The sequence below is a fragment of the Eleutherodactylus coqui genome, chromosome 1 (genome assembly GCF_035609145.1).
Source record: "Eleutherodactylus coqui strain aEleCoq1 chromosome 1, aEleCoq1.hap1, whole genome shotgun sequence".
NCBI classification, from domain to species: domain Eukaryota; kingdom Metazoa; phylum Chordata; class Amphibia; order Anura; family Eleutherodactylidae; genus Eleutherodactylus; species Eleutherodactylus coqui.
Window position 1 is genome coordinate 504,263,483 of NC_089837.1, and position 23,132 is coordinate 504,286,614.

At 49.5% G+C, this 23,132-nt stretch overlaps 1 protein-coding gene across 2 annotated transcripts in view; it reads left to right on the forward strand.

Moving 5' to 3' along the window:
- Positions 1 to 23,132, forward strand: part of LOC136614127 (keratin-associated protein 12-1-like) — a 118,038-nt gene that overhangs the window by 35,450 nt on the left and 59,456 nt on the right. For both annotated transcript variants that reach the window (XM_066594101.1, XM_066594100.1), the window contains exons 2-3: positions 12,011 to 12,127; positions 17,810 to 17,932. In XM_066594101.1, coding sequence (XP_066450198.1) covers positions 12,011 to 12,127; positions 17,810 to 17,932 — 240 coding nt within the window. The remainder of the gene's footprint in view (positions 1 to 12,010; positions 12,128 to 17,809; positions 17,933 to 23,132) is intronic.

The window sequence follows — 23,132 nt, forward strand, 5'->3', positions numbered from 1 at the left end:
TGTAGATTTAGACGGGTTAAGACGAATTCTTCCATGCTTAGTTATAACCTCAAGATATAGACAGAGTAGGGTGTGGTTATGGAAATAATGTAAGAGGGTTCGCAGGGGGTCCGGAGTGAATATAGACATACAACAACCAGACACAATTGTAACCATAGAATGTCTGTGTTGATAACCCAAGAACAACAGATGTTCCTTATTGCTAAGAGAACACACGACAAAATAGGAAGACAAACATATCTCTTCTACATAGAAATAACAGTCTTATTATGACATTAGTGTTTAAGCATTAAACCACCACAAGTAACTCAATACACTGCACAGCTCTATTCAACTTAAGCAAGCAGTGTGTAGTTCCCACGGGAGACTCATACATCACCCTCTCACCACAATATTACTCTTTCCCCTCCCTTAAGAATGTGGAGTCCAGTGTTTCACCAGTGGCAGTGTAGTAAAATGTAGATGCATTGTAGGAACTTTTAACTATCTACATACAATAGCCTTTTCAGCACTGCTACATCTGCACAAGCAATTAGAGAGGATACAGAACTGATACAGCAAAAAATATTACATGCCATATAACAAATGCAATGACAATGCCAGTTAAAACACATATATATGTACTCGTACACACATATGACTCTGCTCTATCAGTTATTCTAAGTTACTAATTCCAACCCTGCCAACGTTCCCATACAGAACAAGGCTTCGCCAATGAAGGTTACTAAAAGAAGTCAGTTTTTAAAAGATGATCGGTCTCTTACTTCTACCGTACCAAACAGTAGGTCCCCTACCTTACAATGTGAATTCCCACCTGTTCGTCTATGATTTCCATGCCTCTGACGGTTCCTATACGTCGCAGTTACAGTCTGAATCTTTGGGAGTGTGTTTTCCCGCTATGAAGCAAATATCTCTTTGGCACCCAAGTGGATCTTCACTCTCAGTCAATCAGTCTTAAAACCTATGAGATAGCAGGAGGTGAAATCACCCTCTTCTGACCCTCCAAATTCCGGTTGATCCCCCAGAAATGTTGTAGAGTCCAATGACACCAGGCTGTTTCTAGAGATGAGCGAGCACCAAAATGCTCGGGTGCTCGTTACTCGGGACGAAATTTTCGCGATGCTCGAGGGTTCGTTTCGAGTAACGAACCCCATTGAAGTCAATGGGCGACCCGAGCATTTTTGTATTTCGCCGATGCTCGCTAAGGTTTCCTTGTGTGAAAATCTGGGCAATTCAAGAAAGTGATGGGAACGACACAGCAACGGATAGGGCAGGCGAGGGGCTACATGTTGGGCTGCATCTCAAGTTCACAGGTCCCACTATTAAGCCACAATACCGGCAAGAGTGGCCCCCCCCCCCCACCTACCAACAACTTTTACTTCTGAAAAGCCCTCATTAGCAATGCATACCTTAGCTAAGCACCACACTACCTCCAACAAAGCACAATCACTGCCTGCATGACACTCCGCTGCCACTTCTCCTGGGTTACATGCTGCCCAACCCCCCCGCACGACCCAGTGTCCACAGCGCACACCAAATTGTCCCTGCGCAGCCTTCAGCTGCCCTCATGCCACGCCACACTCATGTCTATTTATAAGTGCGTCTGCCATGAGGAGGAACCGCAGGCACACACTGCAGAGGGTTGGCATGGCTAGGCAGCGACCCTCTTTAAAAGGGGCGGGGCGATAGCCCACAATGCTGTACAGAAGCAATGAGAAATATAATCCTGTGCCACCGCCATCAGGAGCTGCACACGTGGGCATAGCAATGGGGAACCTATGTGCCACACACTATTCATTCTGTCAAGGTGTCTGCACGCCCCAGTCAGACCGGGCTTTTTAATTCATAGACACAGGCAGGTACAACTCCCTATTGTGAAGTCCCTGTGGACCCACAGCATGGGTGGCTCCCTGGAACCCACCGGCGGTACACAGAAATATCCCATTGCATTGCCCAACACAGCTGAGGTAGTAATGTCGTGCTTAATGCAGGTGGGCTTCGGCCCACACTGCATGCCCCAGTCAGACTGGGGTTCTTTACAAGTGGAAACAGATGCATTTATAATTCCCTGTGGACCCACAGCATGGGTGGGTGCCGGGAAGCCACCGGCGGTACATAGAAATATCCCATTGCATTGCCCAACACAGTTGAGGTAGTAATGTTGTGCTTAATGCAGGTGGGCTTCGGCCCACACTGCATGCCCCAGTCTGACTGGGGTTCTTTACAAGTGGACAGATGTAGGTTAAACTCTGTGTGCACCTACAGCATGGGTGGCTCCCTGGAACCCACCGGCGGTACATAAAAATATCCCATTGCATTGCCCAACACAGCTGAGGTAGTAATGTCGTGCTTAATGCAGGTGGGCTTCGGCCCTCACTGCATGCCCCAGTCTGACTGGGGTTCTTTACAAGTGGAATCAGATGCATTTATAATTCCCTGTGGACCCACAGCATGGGTGGGTGCCAGGAAGCCACCGGCGGTACACAGAAATATCACATTGCATTGCCCAACACAGCGGATGTAACGTCAGCTGTAATGCAGGTGGGCTAAAAATTCATTTGATTACACTGTAGGCGAGGGCCCACAAATTGCTGTATCAACAGTACTAATGTACATCAAAAAAATTGGCCATGGCCAACCAAGAGGGCAGGTGAAACCCATTAATCGCTTTGGTTAATGTGGCTTAAGTGGTAACTAGGCCTGGAGGCAGCCCAGTTTAACTAAAAATTGGTTCAAGTTAAAGTTTCAACGCTTTTAAGAGCATTGAAACATATAAAAATTGTTTAGAAAAATTATGAGTGAGCCTTGTGGCCCTAAGAAAAATTGCCCGTTCAGCGTGATTACGTGAGGTTTCAGGAGGAGGAGCAGGAGGAGGAGGAGGAGGAATATTAGACACAGATTGATGAAGAAGAAATGTCCCCGTTTTGGATGGTGAGAGAGAACGTAGCTTCCATCCGCGGGTGCAGCCTACGTATTGCTTACGTATCGCTGCTGTCCGCTGGTGGAGAAGAGAAGTCTGGGGAAATCCAGGCTTTGTTCATCTTGATGAGTGTTAGCCTGTCGGCACTGTCGGTTGACAGGCGGGTACGCTTATCTGTGATGATTCCCCCAGCCGCACTAAACACCCTTTCCGACAAGACGCTAGCCGCAGGACAAGCAAGCACCTCCAGGGCATACAGCGCTAGTTCAGGCCACGTGTCCAGCTTCGACACCCAGTAGTTGTAGGGGGCAGAGGCGTCACCGAGGATGGTCGTGCGATCGGCTAGGTACTCCCTCACCATCCTTTTACAGTGCTCCCGCCGACTCAGCCTTGACTGGGGAGCGGTGACACAGTCTTGCTGGGGAGCCATAAAGCTGGCCAGGCCCTTAATGACTGTTGCACTGCCTGGGCTGTACATGCTGCTCGATCTCCGCACCTGCCCTATTACCTGGCCCTCGGAACTGCGCCTTCTGCCACTACCGCTGTCGGATGGGAATTTTACCATCAGCTTGTCCGCCAGGGTCCTGTGGTATAGCAACACTCTCGAACCCCTTTCCTCTTCGAGAATGAGAGTGGGAAGGTTCTCCTTATAGAGTGGGTCGAGCAGTTTGTACACCCAGTAATCCGTAGTGGCCAGAATGCGTTGAATGCGAGGGTCACGAGAAAGGCATCCTAACATGAAGTCAGCCATGTGTGCCAGGGTACCTGTACGCAACACATGGCTGTCCGCACTAGGAAGATCACTTTCAGGATCCTCCTCCTCCTCCTCCTCAGGCCATACACGCTGAAATGATGACAGGCAAGCAGCATGGGTACCGTCAGCAGTGGGCCAAGCTGTCTCTTCCCCCTCCTCCTCCTCCTCCTCATGCTCCTCCTCCTGAACGCGCTGAGATATAGACAGGAGGGTGCTCTGACTATCCAGCGACATACTGTCTTCCCCCGGCTCTGTTTCCGAGCGCAAAGCGGCTGCCTTTATGGTTTGCAGGGAACTTCTCAAGATGCATATTAGAGGAATGGTGACGCTAATGATTGCAGCATCGCCGCTCACCACCTGGGTAGACTGCTCAAAGTTTCGAAGGACCTGGCAGATGTCTGCCAACCAGGCCCACTCTTCTGAAAAGAATTGAGGAGGCTGACTCCCACTGCGCCGCCCATGTTGGAGTTGGTATTCCACTATAGCTCTACGCTGCTCATAGAGCCTAGCCAACATGTGGAGCGTAGAGTTCCACCGTGTGGGCACGTCGCACAGCAGTCGGTGCACTGGCAGATTAAACCGATGTTGCAGGGTGGCAGCGTCCGTGTGGGACTTGCGGAAATGTGCGCAGAACCGGCGTACCTTTACGAGCAGGTCTGACAAGCGTGGGTAGCTTTTCAGAAAGCGCTGAACCACCAAATTAAAGACGTGGGGCAGGCATGGCACGTGCGTGAGGCTGCCGAGCTGCAGAGCCGCCACCAGGTTACGGCCGTTGTCACACACGACCATGCCCGGTTGGAGGCTCAGCGGCGCAAGCCAACGGTCGGTCTGCTCTGTCAGACCCTGCAGCAGTTCGTGGGCCGTGTGCCTCCTATCTCCTAAGCTGAGTAGTTTCAGCACGGCCTGCTGACGCTTGCCCACCGCTGTGCTGCCACGGCGCGCGACACCGACTGCTGGTGACGTCCTGCTGCTGCTAACACATCTAGATTGCGAGACAGAGGTTGAGGAGGAGGAGGAGGAGGAGGAGGAGGGTGCTTTAGTGGAAGAAGCATACACCGCCGAACATACCACCACCGAGCTGGGGCCCGCAATTCTGGGGGTGGGTAGGACGTGAGTGGCCCCAGGCTCTGACTCTGTCCCAGCCTCCACTAAATTCACCCAATGTGCCGTCAGGGAGATGTAGTGGCCCTGCCCGCCTGTGCTTGTCCACGTGTCTGTTGTTAAGTGGACCTTGGCAGTAACCGCGTTGGTGAGGGCGCGTACAATGTTGCGGGAGACGTGGTCGTGCAGGGCTGGGACGGCACATCAGGAAAAGTAGTGGCGACTGGGAACTGAGTAGCGCGGGGTCGCCGCCGCCATCATAGCTTTGAAGGACTCCGTTTCCACAACCCTATACGGCAGTATCTCAAGGCTGATAAATTTGGCTATGTGGACGGTTAGCGATTCAGCGTGCGGGTGCGTGGTGGCGTACTTGCGCTTGCGCTCCAACAGTTGCGCTAGCGACGGCTGGACTGTGCGGTGCGAGACATTGGTGGATGGGGCCGAGGACAGCGGAGGTGAGGGTGTGGGTGCAGGCCATGAGACGGTCGTGCCTGTGTCCTGAGAGGGGGGTTGGATCTCAGTGGCAGGTTGGGGCACATGGGGAGAGGCAGCGGTGCAAACCGGAGGCGGTGAACAGCCTTCGTCCCACCTTGTGGGGTGCTTGGCCATCATATGTCTGCGCATGCTGGTGGTGGTGAGGCTGTTGGTGGTGGCTCCCCGGCTGATCTTGGCGCGACAAAGTTTGCACACCACTGTTCGTCGGTCGTCAGGCGTCTCGGTGAAAAACTGCCAGACCTTAGAGCACCTCGGCCTCTGCAGGGTGGCATGGCGCGAGGGGGCGCTTTGGGAAACACTTGGTGGATTATTCGGTCTGGCCCTGCCTCTACCCCTGGCCACCGCACTGCCTCTTGCAACCTGCCCTGCTGCTGCCCGTGCCTCCCCCTCTGAAGACCTGTCCTGTGTAGGCGTTGCACACCAGGTGGGGTCAGTCACCTCATCGTCCTGCTGCTCTTCCTCCGAATCCTCTGTGCGCTCCTCCCTCGGACTTACTGCCCTTACTACTACCTCACTGCAAGACAACTGTGTCTCATCGTCATCGTCCTCCTCACCCACTGAAAGGTCTTGAGACAGTTGCCGGAAGTCCCCAGCCTCATCCCCCGGACCCCGGGAACTTTCCAATGGTTGGGCATCAGTGACGATAAACTCCTCTGGGCAGCAGTGGTTCCTCTACACCAATCTGAGCAGGGGCCCGAGAAAAGTTCCTGGGAGTGTTCCCGCTCCTGAGCATGTGTCATTGTAGTGGAGTGAGGAGACTGGGAGGAAGGAGGAGCAGCAGACAGAGGATTCGGATTTGCAGCAGTGGACGGCGCAGAACTGTGGCTGGACAATAGGTTGCTCGAAGCACTTTCTGCCATCCAGGACAGGACCTGCTCACACTGCTCATTTTCTAATAAAGGTCTCCCGCGTGGACCCATTAATTGGGCGATGAATGTGGGGACGCCAAAAACGTGCCTCTCTCCTAATCGCGCAGCAGTCGGCTGCGACACACCTGGATCAGGAGCTCGGCCTGTGCCCACACCCTCACTTGGCCCTCCGCGTCCTCGTCCACGTCCTCTAGGCTTACCCCTACCCCTCAGCATGCTGTATTACCAGTGATTTGATTTCCCAGGCAGGAAATAAATTGGCGCAAGCATGCAGGCCAAATATAATTTTTTCGCTTTTTTGCAAAGGGAAGGCCCCAGTGCGTATATTCAATGAACAATACGTTTAATAACTGTGGTGTGGCCCTGAAAAAGTGTCACACAACTTTAGTGTAGCAGAGTTATTAACTCTGGCAGAGCAGGTATTTGCCAGTCAGGAAAGACAATGGCGCAAGCCTGCAGTAAACCGTAGCTGGTTGCGTCTAATTTTTGTACGTTCTCCACGCAGCACACACGTACACGGAGACCTTAGGACTGACACAGGCAGGCCAAATATAATTTTTTCGCTTTTTTGCAAAGGGAAGGCCCCACTGCGTATATTCAATGAACAATACGTTTAATAACTGTGGTGTGGCCCTGAAAAAGTGTCACACAACTTTAGTGTAGCAGAGTTATTAACTCTAGCAGAGCAGGTATTTGCCAGTCAGGAAAGACAATGGCGCAAGCCTGCAGTAAACCGTAACTGGTTGCGTCTGATTTTTGTACGTTCTCCACGCAGCACACACATACACGGAGACCTTAGGACTGACACAGGCAGGCCAAATATAATTTTTTCGCTTTTTTGCAAAGGGAAGGCCCCACTGCGTATATTCAATGAACAATAACTGTGTTGTGGCCCTGCCTACACAATTCTGTCCCTGTAGTATCAATGGAGGGTGCAATGCTCTGCACAGACGATTTTTAGAAAAAAAAAAAAATGCAACACTGCTAACAGCAGCCTGCACACAGGTAGATGTGGCCCTAAGAAGGACCTTTGGGGTTCTTGAAGCCTACACTAACTCCTAACGCTCTCCCTACAGCAGCTCAGGCACCAGCAGCACTGTCCCTCACTAACTCACAAGACATCTGAGGCGAGCCGCGGGAGGGGCCGACTTTTATACTCGGGTGACATCTGATCGCCCCAGCCACTCACAGCAGGGGGGTGGTATAGGGCTTGAACGTCACAGGGGGAAGTTGTAATGCCTTCCCTGTCTTTCAATTGGCCAGAAAAGCGCGCTAACGTCTCAGAGAGGAAACTGAAAGTAACCAGAACATCGCGTGGTGCTCGTTACGAGTAACGAGCATCCCGAACACCCTAATATTCGCACGAATATCAAGCTTGTACGAGTACGTTCGCTCATCTCTAATAGACACTTTATTGCATCCATATATATGTGTCCAGTTGGAATAGTTTCCAAAAGACTGAACCAACAACAGAAGGAATCCACACAGAGACATTCTTCCATCTAAAAGCAAACTAATTGGTTACATTTCACTAGAGTGTTAAACAGGCGCAGTAATTCTTTAACTATACAATTGCTGTCATCTCCTACTCTAAAATAGACATACTTCTGCCCTCCTTTTTACAACAACCCAGCTTACTTGCATTAACTCTGAGCCGCCGTAGCTCAGTCAACCAGAAGTGGCGCAGGCTGCTCAATGCCGCCAGATGGAGAATGGAGGTTGTCCTGTTAATGTCACCAGCAGCTGCAGAGTGTGAGAGAAAACAAACAGGGCGCCTCCGCTATAGGAGGCCGAGCTCCATGGTCAGGACTCTGAGGGGGCTCGGTCTCTCGTGTTAGTGTTGGGGAATCAGCCGACCAGGATGGGGAGCAGTCAGAGAGCCGAGTGGGATCACAGCAGAGAGAGGCAGAGGAGCTTGGTGAGGTCACTTCAGAGTAAAAGACCCCACCACTTCTAGTCCAGAAAATACAGTGTATGTCACACACGCATGTATACATATCGCACACTGTATATACCATACACACATATACCAAATAGATGTTGTTAAACAGCACTAAAATTGTATGAAAATGAAACTTTAGAGAAATGCACATGTTTCATAGCAGTCATTTACAGTGTTTAACCCTTTCCTGACATTTACCCTAATGAAAAATGTCAGATTAAAAAAAAAACTGTGCTGTCAATAAGATCAAAGCAAGCTGCGAGAGGAAGGAGTTAAAAGCTAAAAAGAAAAACCTGCAAGAGCGAATAGGCAGCGTCACACACCCTTTTTGGAAGCATTTTTGACCCTAAAAACATAACTAAAAAAGCTTGAAATTTCCTCACTTGTGTTTTTTATGACGGCTTTTTTGGGTGTCTTTTTAAGGTCACATTTTTACTTGTTTTTTTTTTTTTTTCTACAAAGAAGCCTACACGAAAAAAGACCAGAAAAATTCTTAAACCTGCAGCCTGCCATGATTGCAAAAAATGCTTCTGACCCCTAAATTAGAAATGAATGGTCACAAAACATGTAGTGTTTGTATTAAATTTCAATATTGACCTACAACTAACAGGTACTGCTGTATCTTGTCTCCACTTGAAATACGGCTGAAGATATGGGTTGGGTGACAGGGAATGGGCAGGTAACGCAGATGTGCTTCCCGCCCTTGTCAAGCCTCCCCGCCCATGTTCTGTGTTTCTCTAGCCGGCTTTGCAATCTCCAGTGGCGAGGCCGCTGGCAATTTGCCTGGTGATACAGCAGAATATCGCCCTTTCCGGATTCTGTGACTGTCCCCGGCCTAGGTCTAGCATAATCTCTTTTCCCGACTCCTGTAAATCTTACTGTCCTGTCCTACTACCATAATTTCCCCTCCCGATTCCTGTCATTCATGCCACCGATCTGCCTTGTGCAGTTGTAGCTCCTGCGATGTTACTGTCCCCATTGCTCTGCGCTGTGCCATTGCGCTCCTGTGCACTCGCTGTCCTCGCCGCTGTGGTCTGGTCACTCTGCAGTGCCCCATGAGCCTGCCCCGCTGTCACCATTGTTGGATGGATAAACGGCTCCACCGATGTAAACTGCAGGAAGATTAGCGGCACTGCGGTCCCCCACTGTGAATTTCCGCGCCGGCCTCCATTCTCCCCTGCAATGTGTCCTGCTGCCATTCCCCACTGTCACTCTTGCTGTCACTGTCTAGCTTCCCCTGGACCAGATTACCTTCAAACTCTGGCAGAGCTGTGATCTGACATACTGCCACAGGAAGAGACACAGCCGCAAACAGGTTGGGAGCTGAGGGGGGCATTATCAGGGCAGTAACAAGGCATTATCTCTCTCTAGGCAGTTCTCCACCCATATTTGTGGTGGAGACAAGATACAACAGTACCCAACTGACTGCAGCAAAATGGGGCATTTGACAGCCCGTTTCACCAAAACACACTAAAAATGTGGCATTTGATATCCCGGTTGATGAAGCGACGCGCACACGCTGTACAATTATTGTAATTATTGCTGCTCTATGCAAAAAAAGTAATATTGTTCAACTGGAAGCACCCTAAAAACCGCCACTAGAGCATCCCGATAACCAGTGTCACCCCTCTATATAAACTGACATACATGGTTAGAGGTTGCCCGGCTAAATTTCATAAGATATGGGAGGGGTGGATTGAACGCCCTAACACTGCATCAAATATGTCTGATTCTTCTAGGGTACGTTAAGGTTTTTTTTTCCTTCTCTTCTTGACTTTTTAATCAAGGTGGGGTAAAGTTATGTTGTATTTTTTTATTTTAATAAAGACAAGAGGGTATTATAAGCTTTAAGGGATTGACACAAATATGATGATTCAACACTGAAATATTACTGTTGAATCTCTTTCTGCTCTTTTTGTATTGTTATGTATAAAACACCCAATAACATAAATGTGGCATTTTTCATAAAATACCATTTGTAGGATAACCCTCTCCCATGTTTTTGGTGGTGTTTTGGATGATGGTTTTCTGTCTTTTCTCAGTAGCTTTCTCTATAGAACTTCAAAAATGGCAAGTAATGCAGAAAATGACTCTAGATAAAAAAAAAAAAAGCACCATAGAAACGCCTGAAACCTCAGATAGTGTTTCATGTGTTTGAGGCCTCGGTCACACGGGCGTTTTTTCCCGCGATTTGCGGATCGCATAACGGATGCGCATCGCAAATCGCGTGACTGGGGCTGACGATATGCTGAAAAAGCTGCACCTAGCAGCGTTTTCAGTGAAACCGGCCCGCACTGCCCTCTATCCTCTGCCACAGCTGTGGCAGAGGAGAACGATGTTTGCCCATTGAATTCAATGGAGCCGGCAATACAGCCGGCTCCATTGAAAGCAATGGGCTGCCGGTGAGTGCGGGATGAATTTTCGGGAAGGGCTTAAAAATATAAGCTATATCTTAGCTATTCATGAATGAATAGCTAAGAGCTATGTGTGATTGGCTGAGCGCTCAGCCAATAGCTAAGCAGTAGCTGCTATTGGCTGAGCCCTCAGCCAATCTGCACAGCCCTTTCAGAAGGCGGGGATTTTTAAATCCCCGACTGCTGAAAGAGCTCAGTAGCAGTGGCAGAGAGCCAGCAGGAGGACGCGGCTGAGAGCAGGAGAGGTGAGTATAATTTAAAAAAAAAAATTTTCACACTTAATGATGATTATTGGGGAAGGGCTTATATTTCAAGCCCTTCCCCGATAATCATTCCACAGGGCTTGCTGAAACCATTGATTTCAATGGGATCGGCAGCAGTGCCGATCCCATTGAAAGCAATAGAATAGAATGCTGCGGACTTCTGCCACAGCTGTGGCAGCTGTGGCAGAGGATTCCTTCATCCCTGCGGTCCCAACGGGGATGAAGGAACTCCTGCCATAGCTGTCACAGCTGTCGCTAGCCCCATTGAAACCATTTGCGATATGCCGGTTCTATACCGGCCTCTTTCTTGCGCTATGATGCGAGATTTTTCTCGTGCTCTCGCAGCGCAAGAAAGAAAATATCACCAGTGGGTGGGAGCTCTTACAGGGGAATCATACATCTTGTGAGATGGAGGCCTAATAGCCCAAACCCTTTCAGAACGCTTGGCAATTCTCCGGGGACTCTGATACGTCTCCTTTTTTCCAAAGAGCCTCCTGGGTTTTCTGGTAGAGTTGGCGTCTACAGATGTAGCAAAGTTTAACTTGTCTGTAATAACTTTCTGCTACAAGTTATGTTGTTTTCAGCCATTAAAAAGCTATTGTTCTCTTATAGACGCCAACACTTGTGTCAGTTACTAAATGTGGCAGCAGCAGCTTCTGTATTGTGTTATTATGGAATGTAATGACCACTTGTCTGTTTGTATGAGTGCGAGTGCTTGGCTCCCTAGCGATTTCATAGCCCCACCCCTGGTGACATCATAGCCTTGCTCCTGGCTACGTCATAGCTTCGCTCGCTGGCGCCATTACGGCAGGTCCTAAAACACTGAGAATACAACTAAGCCACTATTATGTCAGACACAACTCAGCGGTCTTGACAGAACACACTGACCTACCTCCACCACAGAGATCCGGTAGGCTGAAGGACCTGTGGGGATGTCCCTGCTGTGTTTGTCCCAGCTGTGTTTGTCTTGTGTGGTAATCAAGCTGCTGTGTGTGTGATGTGCCACCAGAAACACTGCTGCTATAATGTCCTAATAATTACTAGTCTTCTATAAAAGGCTTCCTTCCAAGATACTTCAGCAGCATGCGGTAGATTTGACAACTGCGAATCCCAGAGATCTCCCCTAATCCTGAAAATCTTAAGGATATTCCGGGGTGACAAGTATGAATCGTCTTTACTTCCTCATGTGAAATAAATGTGAAAACTTATAAACAAATTCACTGAATATTTATTTTCTCTGTTTTACATTTAGCCCTTCTCAAATCAATGTACGAGAAGTTCTCAATGTAGCAGCCGATGTTGCACCAGATATCAGGGCGTCGCTCTATGTGTTTCACGCGGCTCGCCAGATATCAGCTGTTACGGCCTGGTGAGTACCTGTACCCAGTTGTTATACGGTGCGCAGAGGACATACTAGTACGATTCCCCGTTCATGCCGGCCTTAGGCCACTCTCACACACGTGCTTTATACTGTTATTAATGCAGCGTTTTGAACGCCCCGATAATTGAGATACAACACTCCCCTTGATTTCAATGGGGCCCTTCAGACCTGCGCTCGAATACATTTTCTAAAACATGATTTTTGTGTGCTGACTGCTCTATTTTGACGCGTTTTCAAACTTTTTGGTTCAACTGGTTTTATTGAGAAATAATATGCAAATTATTACGAGCTGTTCAGCTAGAAAATTCCCCTCGCAGGGGGTGCAATAAAGAAATATCACTGTGAAAACAAAACAATTAACTTCCACTGGTCAGTTTATAGGAAATCTAAACTATTTCCGTCACATTTTTTTAGAAAATTAGAAAACCTTAATCTTTCAGTATTTAACCCCTTCCCGCTCCAGGACGTACTGGTACATCCTGGGAGCCTGGTACTTCCCGCAACAGGACGTAGCGGTACGTCCTGGGGATAGCGCGAGATCACATATGATCCCACGCTATCCCGCAGCGGGAGCCGGCTGTCAGTCACAGCCGGCGTCCCGCTGCAACAGCGGGGGGACATCGGAGATGCGCCCCCCGCTGTTAACCTCTTCCCTGCCGCGATCTAAGTAGATCGCGGCAGGGAAAGAGTTCACAGAGGTAGCGCGCTCTCTCTGTGTCTCCGGCCGGCTCTCGCGATGACAACAGTCCTGTATTGCCTATGCCTATGCTTGCTGTATAAGCGATAAGGCATGGCAGAGCAGTAGCTCTGCCATGCCTTATGACAGCGATCATAGGCACAGTGCTGCAAGTCCCTCAGAGGGACTCAAATACTGTAAAAAAAAGAAAATAAAAATGTAAAAAAAAAGGTAAAAAAAATGTAAAAAACACCCTTTTTTTAGGATTTTTCTAATATAAGCATAAAAAAAGGTTAAAAAAATTTAAAACTCCACATATTGGGTATTGACGCGTCTGTAACGACGTGTACAAAAAGTTGAACACTTTTTTTATTTTGTACGGCCAAAAGCTAAGCAAAAAATGCTAAAAAACAGAGGCAAAAGGCTAATTTTTAGCATTTTGCCTCCCAAAAAATGCAATAAGTGATCAAAAAAGCCATACATTCCCCAAAATGGAACCAGCATAAACTACAGCTCGTCTCGCAAAAAATAAGCCCTTATAGAGCTCCGTACATAGAAAAATAAAAAAGTTACAGGACTTTGAATGCAGCTATAGATAGAAAAAAAGATTTCCAAAAAAAAGGGGTTTTATTGCAAAAAAAGTGTAAAAACCTAAAAAAAAATATAAGAATTTTGGTGTCGTTGTAACTGTACCGACCCGCAGAAAAAAATTAGTGTGTCATGTATGCTGCACGATTAACGCTGTAAAAAAAAAAAAATCTATGGCAGAATTGATGTGTTTTCTCTCCCTGTTATCATAAGAAAATAATAAAAGTTTTACAATATAGTCTATGTACCCAAAACTGGCACCGATAAAACTACAGCTCGCCACGCAAAAAACAAGCCCTTATACGGCCGCGTCGACAGAAAAATAAAAAAGTTATGGCTTTTGAAAAATGGAGATGGAAAAATACCAAAAATGGCTTGGTCCTCAACGCCAAAATAGGCCATGTCATTAAGGGGTTAAACAAAGTCTGTTCATACATATCTTGTTTCAGAGGTTCTGGTTGTGTTGCAGTGGAACTGGCTTATTTCAGCGTGGTCTTTTGACTTTTGTCCAGGTGCAGGTTGGCCGTTGAGGGCTAGGCGGTGGGTTACTGCCAGGATCGTAGGGAATTCCTTCCTCTTCTAGCATGCATTTCCCTTCCTCCAGGTTGATGCGAACAGATGCAAACGGGAAGTTCCATCTATACTTTATGTTCACCTGTTGTAGTGCTGAGGTGATGGGTTTCAGGATCTTCCTTTTTGCAAGGGTAGAGGAAGCAATGTCGGCGTACAGCTGGATCGAAGGTGGAACGCCTGGAAGCGAGGGTGCGTTGCGAGCGGCGGATGGGATTTGGTCCTTCATCTCGGAGTACTGGAGCTTCAAGATAATGTCTCTTGGGAGGTCAGAGTTGGGCAGGCTTAGTAAGGAAATGAGGAATTCTGTCCATATGGAGGGTTTCCTTGTCAGACGGCGGAGGAAGTGCAGAGAAGAGGTTGGTGGCCACTTCTTTTAAGTTAGTGATGCTCTCGGGGACGCCTCGAATCCTTAAATTTGAACTTCTGCTCCTGTTTTCGAGGTCTTCACATTTCAGCTCAAAAGCTTCAACCCTTGTTGATTGTTCATACCATTTGGCTTGCTCTTGGTCCAATGCATCGATTATCTCATCCATTTTTTGTTCAAGGTCATTTGTACGATGGCCTAGGTCAGAGATTTGCTTAGAGATATCATGAAATGCTGATTGCAGCTCGCCCTGAAACATTTTTTTTTATGTGGTTAAAGAGCGTTGAGTCTGCAGTGGAGAGGTCTGTAATTTGGGTGTTTTTCACTGGTTCACTAGCTTGGAATCAGAGTTTTGAGGAAATAGGCTGAGATCCTGAGAACAGTCCTGGAAGGGTACTTTCAGCTGACATTGTAAGCATTTTTTTCTGTTCGCTGTTTTTGTCATTCTGAAGCCATAACCTGGAGGGAATAGCTTGGGGAGTGATGATTGAAATATTCCAGTCAGCTGTCTAGGACAGAGTCAGGGCACAGCTCAAGGGAGGATGGCAGTAATCCCAAAGGCCATGTATGAGCTCATCCCACGGGGTGATGGAGGGGCTCAGGCCAATTACAGCATGGTTTCCTCTATTATTTACAAGATTTTTACTTGTTGCTTTACTGAGTGATGAGCGGAGGCGGGAGCCTGATATGTACATGGTGGTTATTGGATTATTTTTCTGGAGAGTAAGGGAGGGGGGGTCCCACTGCTTTTTCAGGAGGCAGTCCTGCACTGATTTATTTATTTATGTCCTCTCCTGTACATGTTCGTGTGTGTTGCCGATGATGGGGGTCTATTCTTGCAGGCCACTTCAGTCTAGCAAGAGTATATTGTAAGATGTTGTTCCCTTAGTTGGCCACTAGGTGGTAGCAGAGAACAACAAAGTCCTGCCAGCTGAAGACCGGGTTTCTATTTCTCCCCTCACTATTAAGGGGAGGCCAGGCAGCTTCACCCCTCTGGGCTATGGGTGTTGTATACCCAGGGACACTTCACTGAGGACTGCCCACCTTCCCTAGTTCCTCTCCCTGCTACTTCCTTTCACTTTTTGTGCCCTCTCTATACCCCCTGCAGCTGCAGGGGTACAACAGGAGGGATGCTGTCCCCCGGCTCAAGATTGCGGCCGCCTGACGGGGAGGGGGTGGGGAGTGTCTGATCGCCCCACGGTCAGGCTCTTCCTGGGGATGCAGCGATTTAAGGAAAGCCGGTCCCGCTTTGCAGGGGGCTCACACTAGATGGTGTCTGCTCGGCTGGTGATGATCATCTTAGCTTCCTGGGGTACAGGGTTGTCCAGTAGGATGCAGTGAGCTGCACAGGGGGCCCGCGGTGGCCGAGGGCTCACAGGGCAGAAGCTGTCGGATGGAGCTGCCGCTGGCGGCAGTGTCACCCGGCCACGAGGAGCTAGGAGCAGGCTGCAGTTTCAGCAATCTAGGAGCCTCTAGCTGGTCCCCACTCTGGACCACCTGATGAGGAAGGCTTAGGCTGGGTTCTCCTCGGGTGTTAGCACCCGGTGCTCGCCCTTGCGGGGATGTTCGGGCCTTGCTGGCGCAGTGGATCTCCGATCTGTTTGGTCTCTAAATGTTCCCCTAAGGCCTCATGCCCACGGCCAGGTCAGATCTCGCTGCGAGATTCATGCAGTGGGAGGCGACTTGTGCCTTGGCATTGACCTCAAACTCACTCGCCCGGTATCTTCTCCTCCGCTCTGCAGAGCGGAGCCGGCACATCATCAGTGACATTTTTGTGTGGGCTTCTGCGAGGCCCGCACAGAAATAGAACATGCCTCCATTTGTTTACCGCACGGATTTTCATGCGGTCAAATCGGGGCAGTGAGCATAGGATGGCATTAAACTAATGCCATCCTATGTACAGCGTGCCATGGCGAGATTTCAGTGGGAAAAAATGCTGCAAAATTTCTGTCCATGGGCATTGGGCCTAACGCTGGAGGGTAAGATGCAGGGCTTTGGGAGCCTGGCTCAGGTCCAGCAGAGGCAGGATGCTGATAGATCTTGTAAGGCAGGGACAGAGCTCTTGGAAGCCCAACTGTTCCCATTCAGACTAGGCCACGCCCCCGTTCATTTTCACAATTTTTAGCATACCTCATCACCCTCACAATGGTGGGGTGCATTCAGAAATCATGGTAAAATATCCCGGCAAAATGCGATGCCGTGTGTGAGAGTGACCTTAAACTGTCAGATTAGCGCCATATTTTCCTGATGCGGCTCTGACAATTTAACCCATGAAAGATCTCTGAGACTGAGCTCTAGAATTCTGCTGCAGATTCTTGTGTGCATTCGCACGTGGATGTAACCTCTGTTACGGGACAGATCCATGTGCGGCCGCCTGACGTGGTTTCATCACCAAGAAATGACGGGTCAATTATCTTTCCCGTAGTGCAGACTTGAAAATTTGCACAAGGAAACATCTGAATGATCCGCCTCCTGACTGTCTGTTTAACAACTAGTTAAATTGTCCATAGAATGTAAATCCAGGAGCGTCTTATCTTATAACCCTACAGCTGTTCCTCCTTTACTCCTCCTGGAACTGTATGATAAATACATCCTCGGTGCTGGTACACATAGCAGTAGTGCGCCGCTCTTTACTGCTAATCATGTTTTGGGACGCACGGGTTCCACAGGTAACCTTTACCGCCTCGTGTTTTATCTGTACGAGCCTCACCGACAAACTGAATTAAACAACTGATACAAATTGAGGTAAAACAGCGTGCGGCGGGAGATGTAGCATCAGACGGGACATTCTCGGACCCTGAACCTCCGGCCTCACGCTGCGTCTATTTACAGATAATTTACTGAAAAGGAATGAAATCCATAAAGATCCTGGTGTCAGTGATTATACACTTCCATTATAGGAATCCCTACTGCTCCCTACAGAAGTAACTACTGGATGACAAGAATTCTCCCCCCTTCTCTGTCTTGGAGATGATACTCCAGCCGGGGGATTAGCTGATGCCTTCACTTACTGATAGGTTTATGCCCAAACATGAAATGAAAAAGACACACTTCTACTGCACCTCCGGGCACACAGCACCGCTTACTGAGGGCCTCTGCCTCACTCATCATGATGTACTGGTGTTTCTATGGGATCTGCCTGCAGGGGCGCCACTGATCTCCAAAGGGAGGGCAGGATTTATGTGCAAACAAGGTCAGCAGGATGTCAGCATGTCCCTGGCTGCCTGCCATACATCCATCGGTCCGGGGGAGAGGAATATTTTTGTATAGGGTCCCTTCCAAAAGACTTCAGTGACATACGGCAGATTTGACAACTATTCCGGTAATCAGGTCTCCCTTCTGCCTGGGAGTCTCCCGGATGTTACTGGAGAGTTGGCAAGTCTGTAACAGTCTTTACTTCCTCCTGTGATGTAAATGTGACGCCTTAGAAACAAATTCACTAATCATTTATTTCCTCTTTTACATTAAGGACATCGGAGATGAATGTTCTAACAACAGTGAATGTAAAAGCGGGTGTTGTGGAATTCGGATTCAGGATTCCATAGCCAAATGTATACCAAAAAGAGGACCGAATACGAAATGCATCGGCCCGGTGAGTACCTGCATGCCGCTGCTGTCCTGGTTTCTCCTCCGCATACAGTACAAGGTCTCATTCGCACGGTCTATAATCCGTCAGATCCGGGTCAGATTTATCCACGTAGATCTGACAGTTTAACCCTCGGTGGAATATTGCGGCTGAGCTTTGGCGTTCTGTGATCTTTTTGCATACAGATGGAATTATCTCCTGTCGGCGGGACAAATCCGTGTGCGCCAGCAGATCTCGTCTCTGCGTGAATTGTCAGGACAATTATTTTTGCCGCATTACGGGTTTGATGATCTGCATGAAGAAAAATCTACTATATGAGCTACAGCTCAGATCTGGGGAGCAGCGATAGAACACTAAAATGGCGCATTTCACTGCAAAATTGGGTGCGGAATCTGTGCTCAATTCAGTGGCAACATTCTGCCATGAGAAGGAGACCCGAGAGCTGTCCGTCCGTCTGCAGACAGATCTAAGTAACTATTTGTATTGGCCATAAAATAATAATCCAGGAGGATCGTAGATGATGATGATCCTCTATTACTCCTCCTGGAAGTGGATGAATAAGTGCACACTCTGGGTACTTGTACACATAACAATGGTGTATGACGCTTTTTTTGCTGCATTTTCAATGCAGTTTTTGGGCACATGGGTATCACAGATAAAACAACTTATAACCGCGTGTTTCATCTGTACAAGCAATAAGCCTTAGTGTTAGCCAGTAGAGATGAGCGAATGTACTCGTCCGAGCTTGATATTCGTGCGAATATTAGGGTGTTCGGGATGCTCGTTACTCGTAACGAGTACCACGCGGTGTTCCGGTTACTTTAAGTTTCCTCTCTGAGACGTTAGCGCGCTTTTTTGGCCAATTGAAAGACAGGGAAGGCATTACAACTTCCCCCTGTGACGTTCAAGCCCTATACCACCCCCCTGCTGTGAGTGGCTGGGGCGATCAGATGTCACCCGAGTATAAAAATCGTCCCCTCCCGCGGCTCGGCTCAGATGCCTTGTGAGTTAGCTGAGGGACAGTGGTATCGTGTTGGAGCTGCTGTAGGGAGAGCGTTAGGAGTGAGTGTAGGCTTCAAAAACCCCAACGGTCCTTCTCAGGGCCACATCTAATAGTGTGCAGTACTGTGTTAGCACTGTATTTTTTATTTTTTTTTTCAAAATTGGATCTGCAGAGCATTGCGCCCTGCAATAGGGACAGAAGTGGTGGTTAGGCAGGGAGAGTGTTAGCAGTGAGTGTAGGCTTCAAGAACCCCAACGGTCCTTTCTAGGGCCACATCTATCCGTGTGCAGTACTGTCCAGGCTGCTGTTAGCAGTGTTGCATTTTATTTTTTTTTTCTCAAAACCGGCTGTGCAGAGCATTGCACCCGGCATTAATACTACAGGGATAGAATTGTGTAGGCAGGGCCAGAAGACATACATTATTCATTGAATAGACGCAGTGTGGCTTTTAATTTGAAAAACAAGGGAAAAAATTCTATTTCGCCTGCCTCTGACAGTCCTCAGGGCTCTGGGTACGTGTGTGCTGCGTGCAGAACATTAAAAAAAATCAGACGCAGCCAGCTACGTTTTACTGCAGGCTTGCACCAATTTCTTTCCTGCATGGGAAATCCCTGATCTGCTGGAGCGAATAACTTTGCATCACTGCAGTTCTCTGACACATTTGCAGGGCCACAACACAGTTATTAAACTTAGTAGTATTCATTGAATACACGCAGTGTGGCTTGTCCTTTGAAAAACACGGGAAAAAAATTCTATTTTGGCTGCAGGCTTGCGCCACTTTCTTTCCTGCCTGGGAAATCAAATCACTGGTAATACACCATGCTGAGGGGTAGGGGTAGGCCTATAGGACGTGGACGCGGGCGAGGACGCGGAGGCCCAAGTCAGGGTGTGGGCACAGGCCGAGCCAGTGCGGTGGCCAGGGGTAGAGGCAGGGCCTGACCGAATAATCCACCAACTGTTTCCCAAAGCGCCCCCTCGCGCCATGCCACCCTGCACAGGTCAAGGTGCTCTATGGTGTGGCAGTTTTTCACAGAGACGCCTGACGACCGACGAACAGTGGTGTGCAACCTTTGTCGCGCCAAGATCAGCTGGGGAGGCACCACCAACAGCATGCGCAGGCATATGATGGCCAAGCACCCCACAAGGTGGGACGATGCCCGTTCACCGCCTCCGGTTTGCACCACTGCCTCTCCCCCTGTGCCCCAACCTGCCACTGAGATCCAACCCCCCTCTGAGGACACAGGCACTACCGTCTCCTGGCCTGCACCCACACCCTGACCTCCGCTGTCCTCGGCCCCATCCAGCAATGTCTCTCAGCGTAGCGTCCGGACGTCGCTAGCGCCACTGTTTGAGCGCAAGCGCAAGTAAGACGCCAGGCACCCGCACGCTCAAGCGTTAAACGTGCACATTGCAAAATTGATCAGCCTAGAGATGCTGCCGTATAGGCTTGTGGAAACGGAGGCTTTCAAAAGCATGATGGCGGCGGCGGCCCCGCGCTACTCGGTTCCCAGTCGCCACTACCTTTCCCGATGTGCCGTCCCAGGCCTGCACGACCACGTCTCCCGCAACATTGTACGCGCCCTCACCAACGCGGTTACTGCCAAGGTCCACTTAACAACAGACACGTGGACAAGCACAGGCGGGCAGGGCCACTATATCTCCCTGACGGCACATTGGGTGAATTTAGTGGAGGCTGGGACAGAGTCAGAGCCTGGGACCGCTCACGTCCTACCCACCCCCCGAATTGCGTGCCCCAGCTCGGTGGTGGTATCTGCGGGGGTGTATGCTTCCTCCACTAAACCACCCTCCTCCTCCTCCTACGCAACCTCTGTCTCGCAATCAAGATGTGTCAGCAGCAGCACGTCGCCAGCAGTCGGTGTCACGCGGCGTGGCAGCACAGCGGTGGGCAAGCGTCAGCAGGCCGTGCTGAAACTACTCAGCTTAGGAGAGAAGAGGCACACGGCCCACGAACTGCTGCAGGGTCTGACAGAGCAGACCGACCGCTGGCTTGCGCCGCTGAGCCTCCAACCGGGCATGGTCGTGTGTGACAACGGCCGTAAGCTGGTGGCGGCTCTGCAGCTCAGCAGCCTCACGCACGTGCCATGCCTGGCCCATGTCTTTAATTTGGTGGTTCAGCGCTTTCTGAAAAGCTACCCCCACTTGTCATACCTTCTCGGAAAGGTGCGCCAGCTCTGTGCACATTTCCGCAAATCCCACACGCACGCTGCCACCCTGCAACATCGGTTTAATCTGCCAGTGCACCGGCTGCTGTGCGACGTGCCCACACGGTGGAACTCTACGCTCCACATGTTGGCCAGGCTCTATGAGCAGCGTAGAGCTATAGTGGAATACCAACTCCAACTTGCGCGGCGCAGTGTGAGTCAGCCTCCTCAATTATTTACAGAAGAGTGGCCCTGGTTGGCAGCCATCTGCCAGGTCCTTGGAAAATTTGAGGAGTCTACCCAGGTGGTGAGCGGCGATGCTGCAATCATTAGCGTCACCATTCCTCTGCTATGCATCTTGAGAAGTTCCCTGCAAAGCATAAAGGCAGACGCTTTGCGCTCGGAAACAGAGCCGGGGGAAGACAGTATGTCGCTGGATAGTCAGAGCACCCTCCTGTCTATATCTCAGCGCGTTCAGGAGGAGGAGGAGGAGGAGCAGCATGAGGAGGAGGGGGAAGAGACAGCTTGGCCCACTGATGACGGTACCCATGCTGCTTGCCTGTTATCCTTTCAGCGTGTATGGCCTGAGGAGGAGGAAGAGGAGGAGGAGGAGGATCCTGAAAGTGATCTTCCTAGTGAAGACAGCCATGTGTTGCGTACAGGTACCCTGGCACACATGGCTGACTTCATGTTAGGATGCCTTTCTCGTGACCCTCGCGTTACACGCATTCTGGCCACTACGGATTACTGGGTGTACACACTGCTCGACCCACGGTATAAGGAGAGCCTTTGCACTCTCATTCCCAAAGAGGAAAGGGGTTCGAGAATGATGCTATACCACAGGGCGCTGGTGGACAAACTGATGGTAAAATTCCCAGCCGACAGCGCTAGTGGCAGAAGGCGCAGTTCCGAGGGCCAGGTAGCAGGGGAGGCGCAGAGATCATGCAGCATGTACAGCGCAGGCAGGGGAACATTCTCCAAGGCCTTTGCCAGCTTTATGGCTCCCCAGCAAGATTGTGTCACCGCTCCCCAGTCAAGGCTGAGTCGGTGGGAGCACTGTAAAAGGATGGTGAGGGAGTACGTAGCCGATCGCACAACCGTCCTCCGTGACGCCTCTGCCACCTACAACTACTGGGTGTCGAAGCTGGACACGTGGCCTGAACTCGCGCTGTATGCCCTGGAGGTGCTTGCTTGTCCTGCGGCTAGCGTCTTGTCAGAGAGTGTGTTTAGTGTGGCTGGGGGAATCATCACGGATAAGCGTACCCACCTGTCAACCGACAGTGCCGACAGGCTTACACTCATCAAGATGAACAAAGCCTGGATTTCCCCAGACTTCTCTTCTCCACCAGCGGACAGCAGCGATACCTAAGCAATACGTATTATGCACCCGCGGATGGAAGCATCGTTCTCTCTCACCATCCAAAACGGGGACATTTCTGCTTCATCAATCTGTGTCTAATATTCCTCCTCCTCCTCCTCCTGCTCCTCCTCCTGAAACCTCACGTAATCACGCCGAAAGGGCAATTTTTCTTAGGGCCACAAGGCTCACTCATATAATTTTTCTAAACAATTTTTATACGTTTCAATGCTCTTAAAAGCGTTGAAACTTTAACTTGAACCAATTTTTCGTTAAACTGGGCTGCCTCCAGGCCTAGTTACCACTTAAGCCACATTAACCAAAGCGATTAATAGGTTTCACCTGCCCTCTTGATTGGCCATGGCCAATTTTTTGGATGTACATTAGTACTGTTGATACAGCAATTTTTGTGGCCCTTCGCCTACAGTGTAATCATAGCAATTTCTATGTTCTTCGCCTGCACTCATGGTACAGAAAGGTGTATGGGGTTAGCCTACACTTTAGCTACATAAATGTAACTTGTGCCTTGTCTATACTGCAGGTACTGAAATGGAACGAAGACTGCGCTCCCACTATACTGCTGCTTCGGAATTGTTACTGGGGCCTGTCTTGAGTGCTACTATTACTGAAATGGAACGCATACTGTGCTCCCCCTATAATGCTGCTAGTGATATGTTAGTGGGG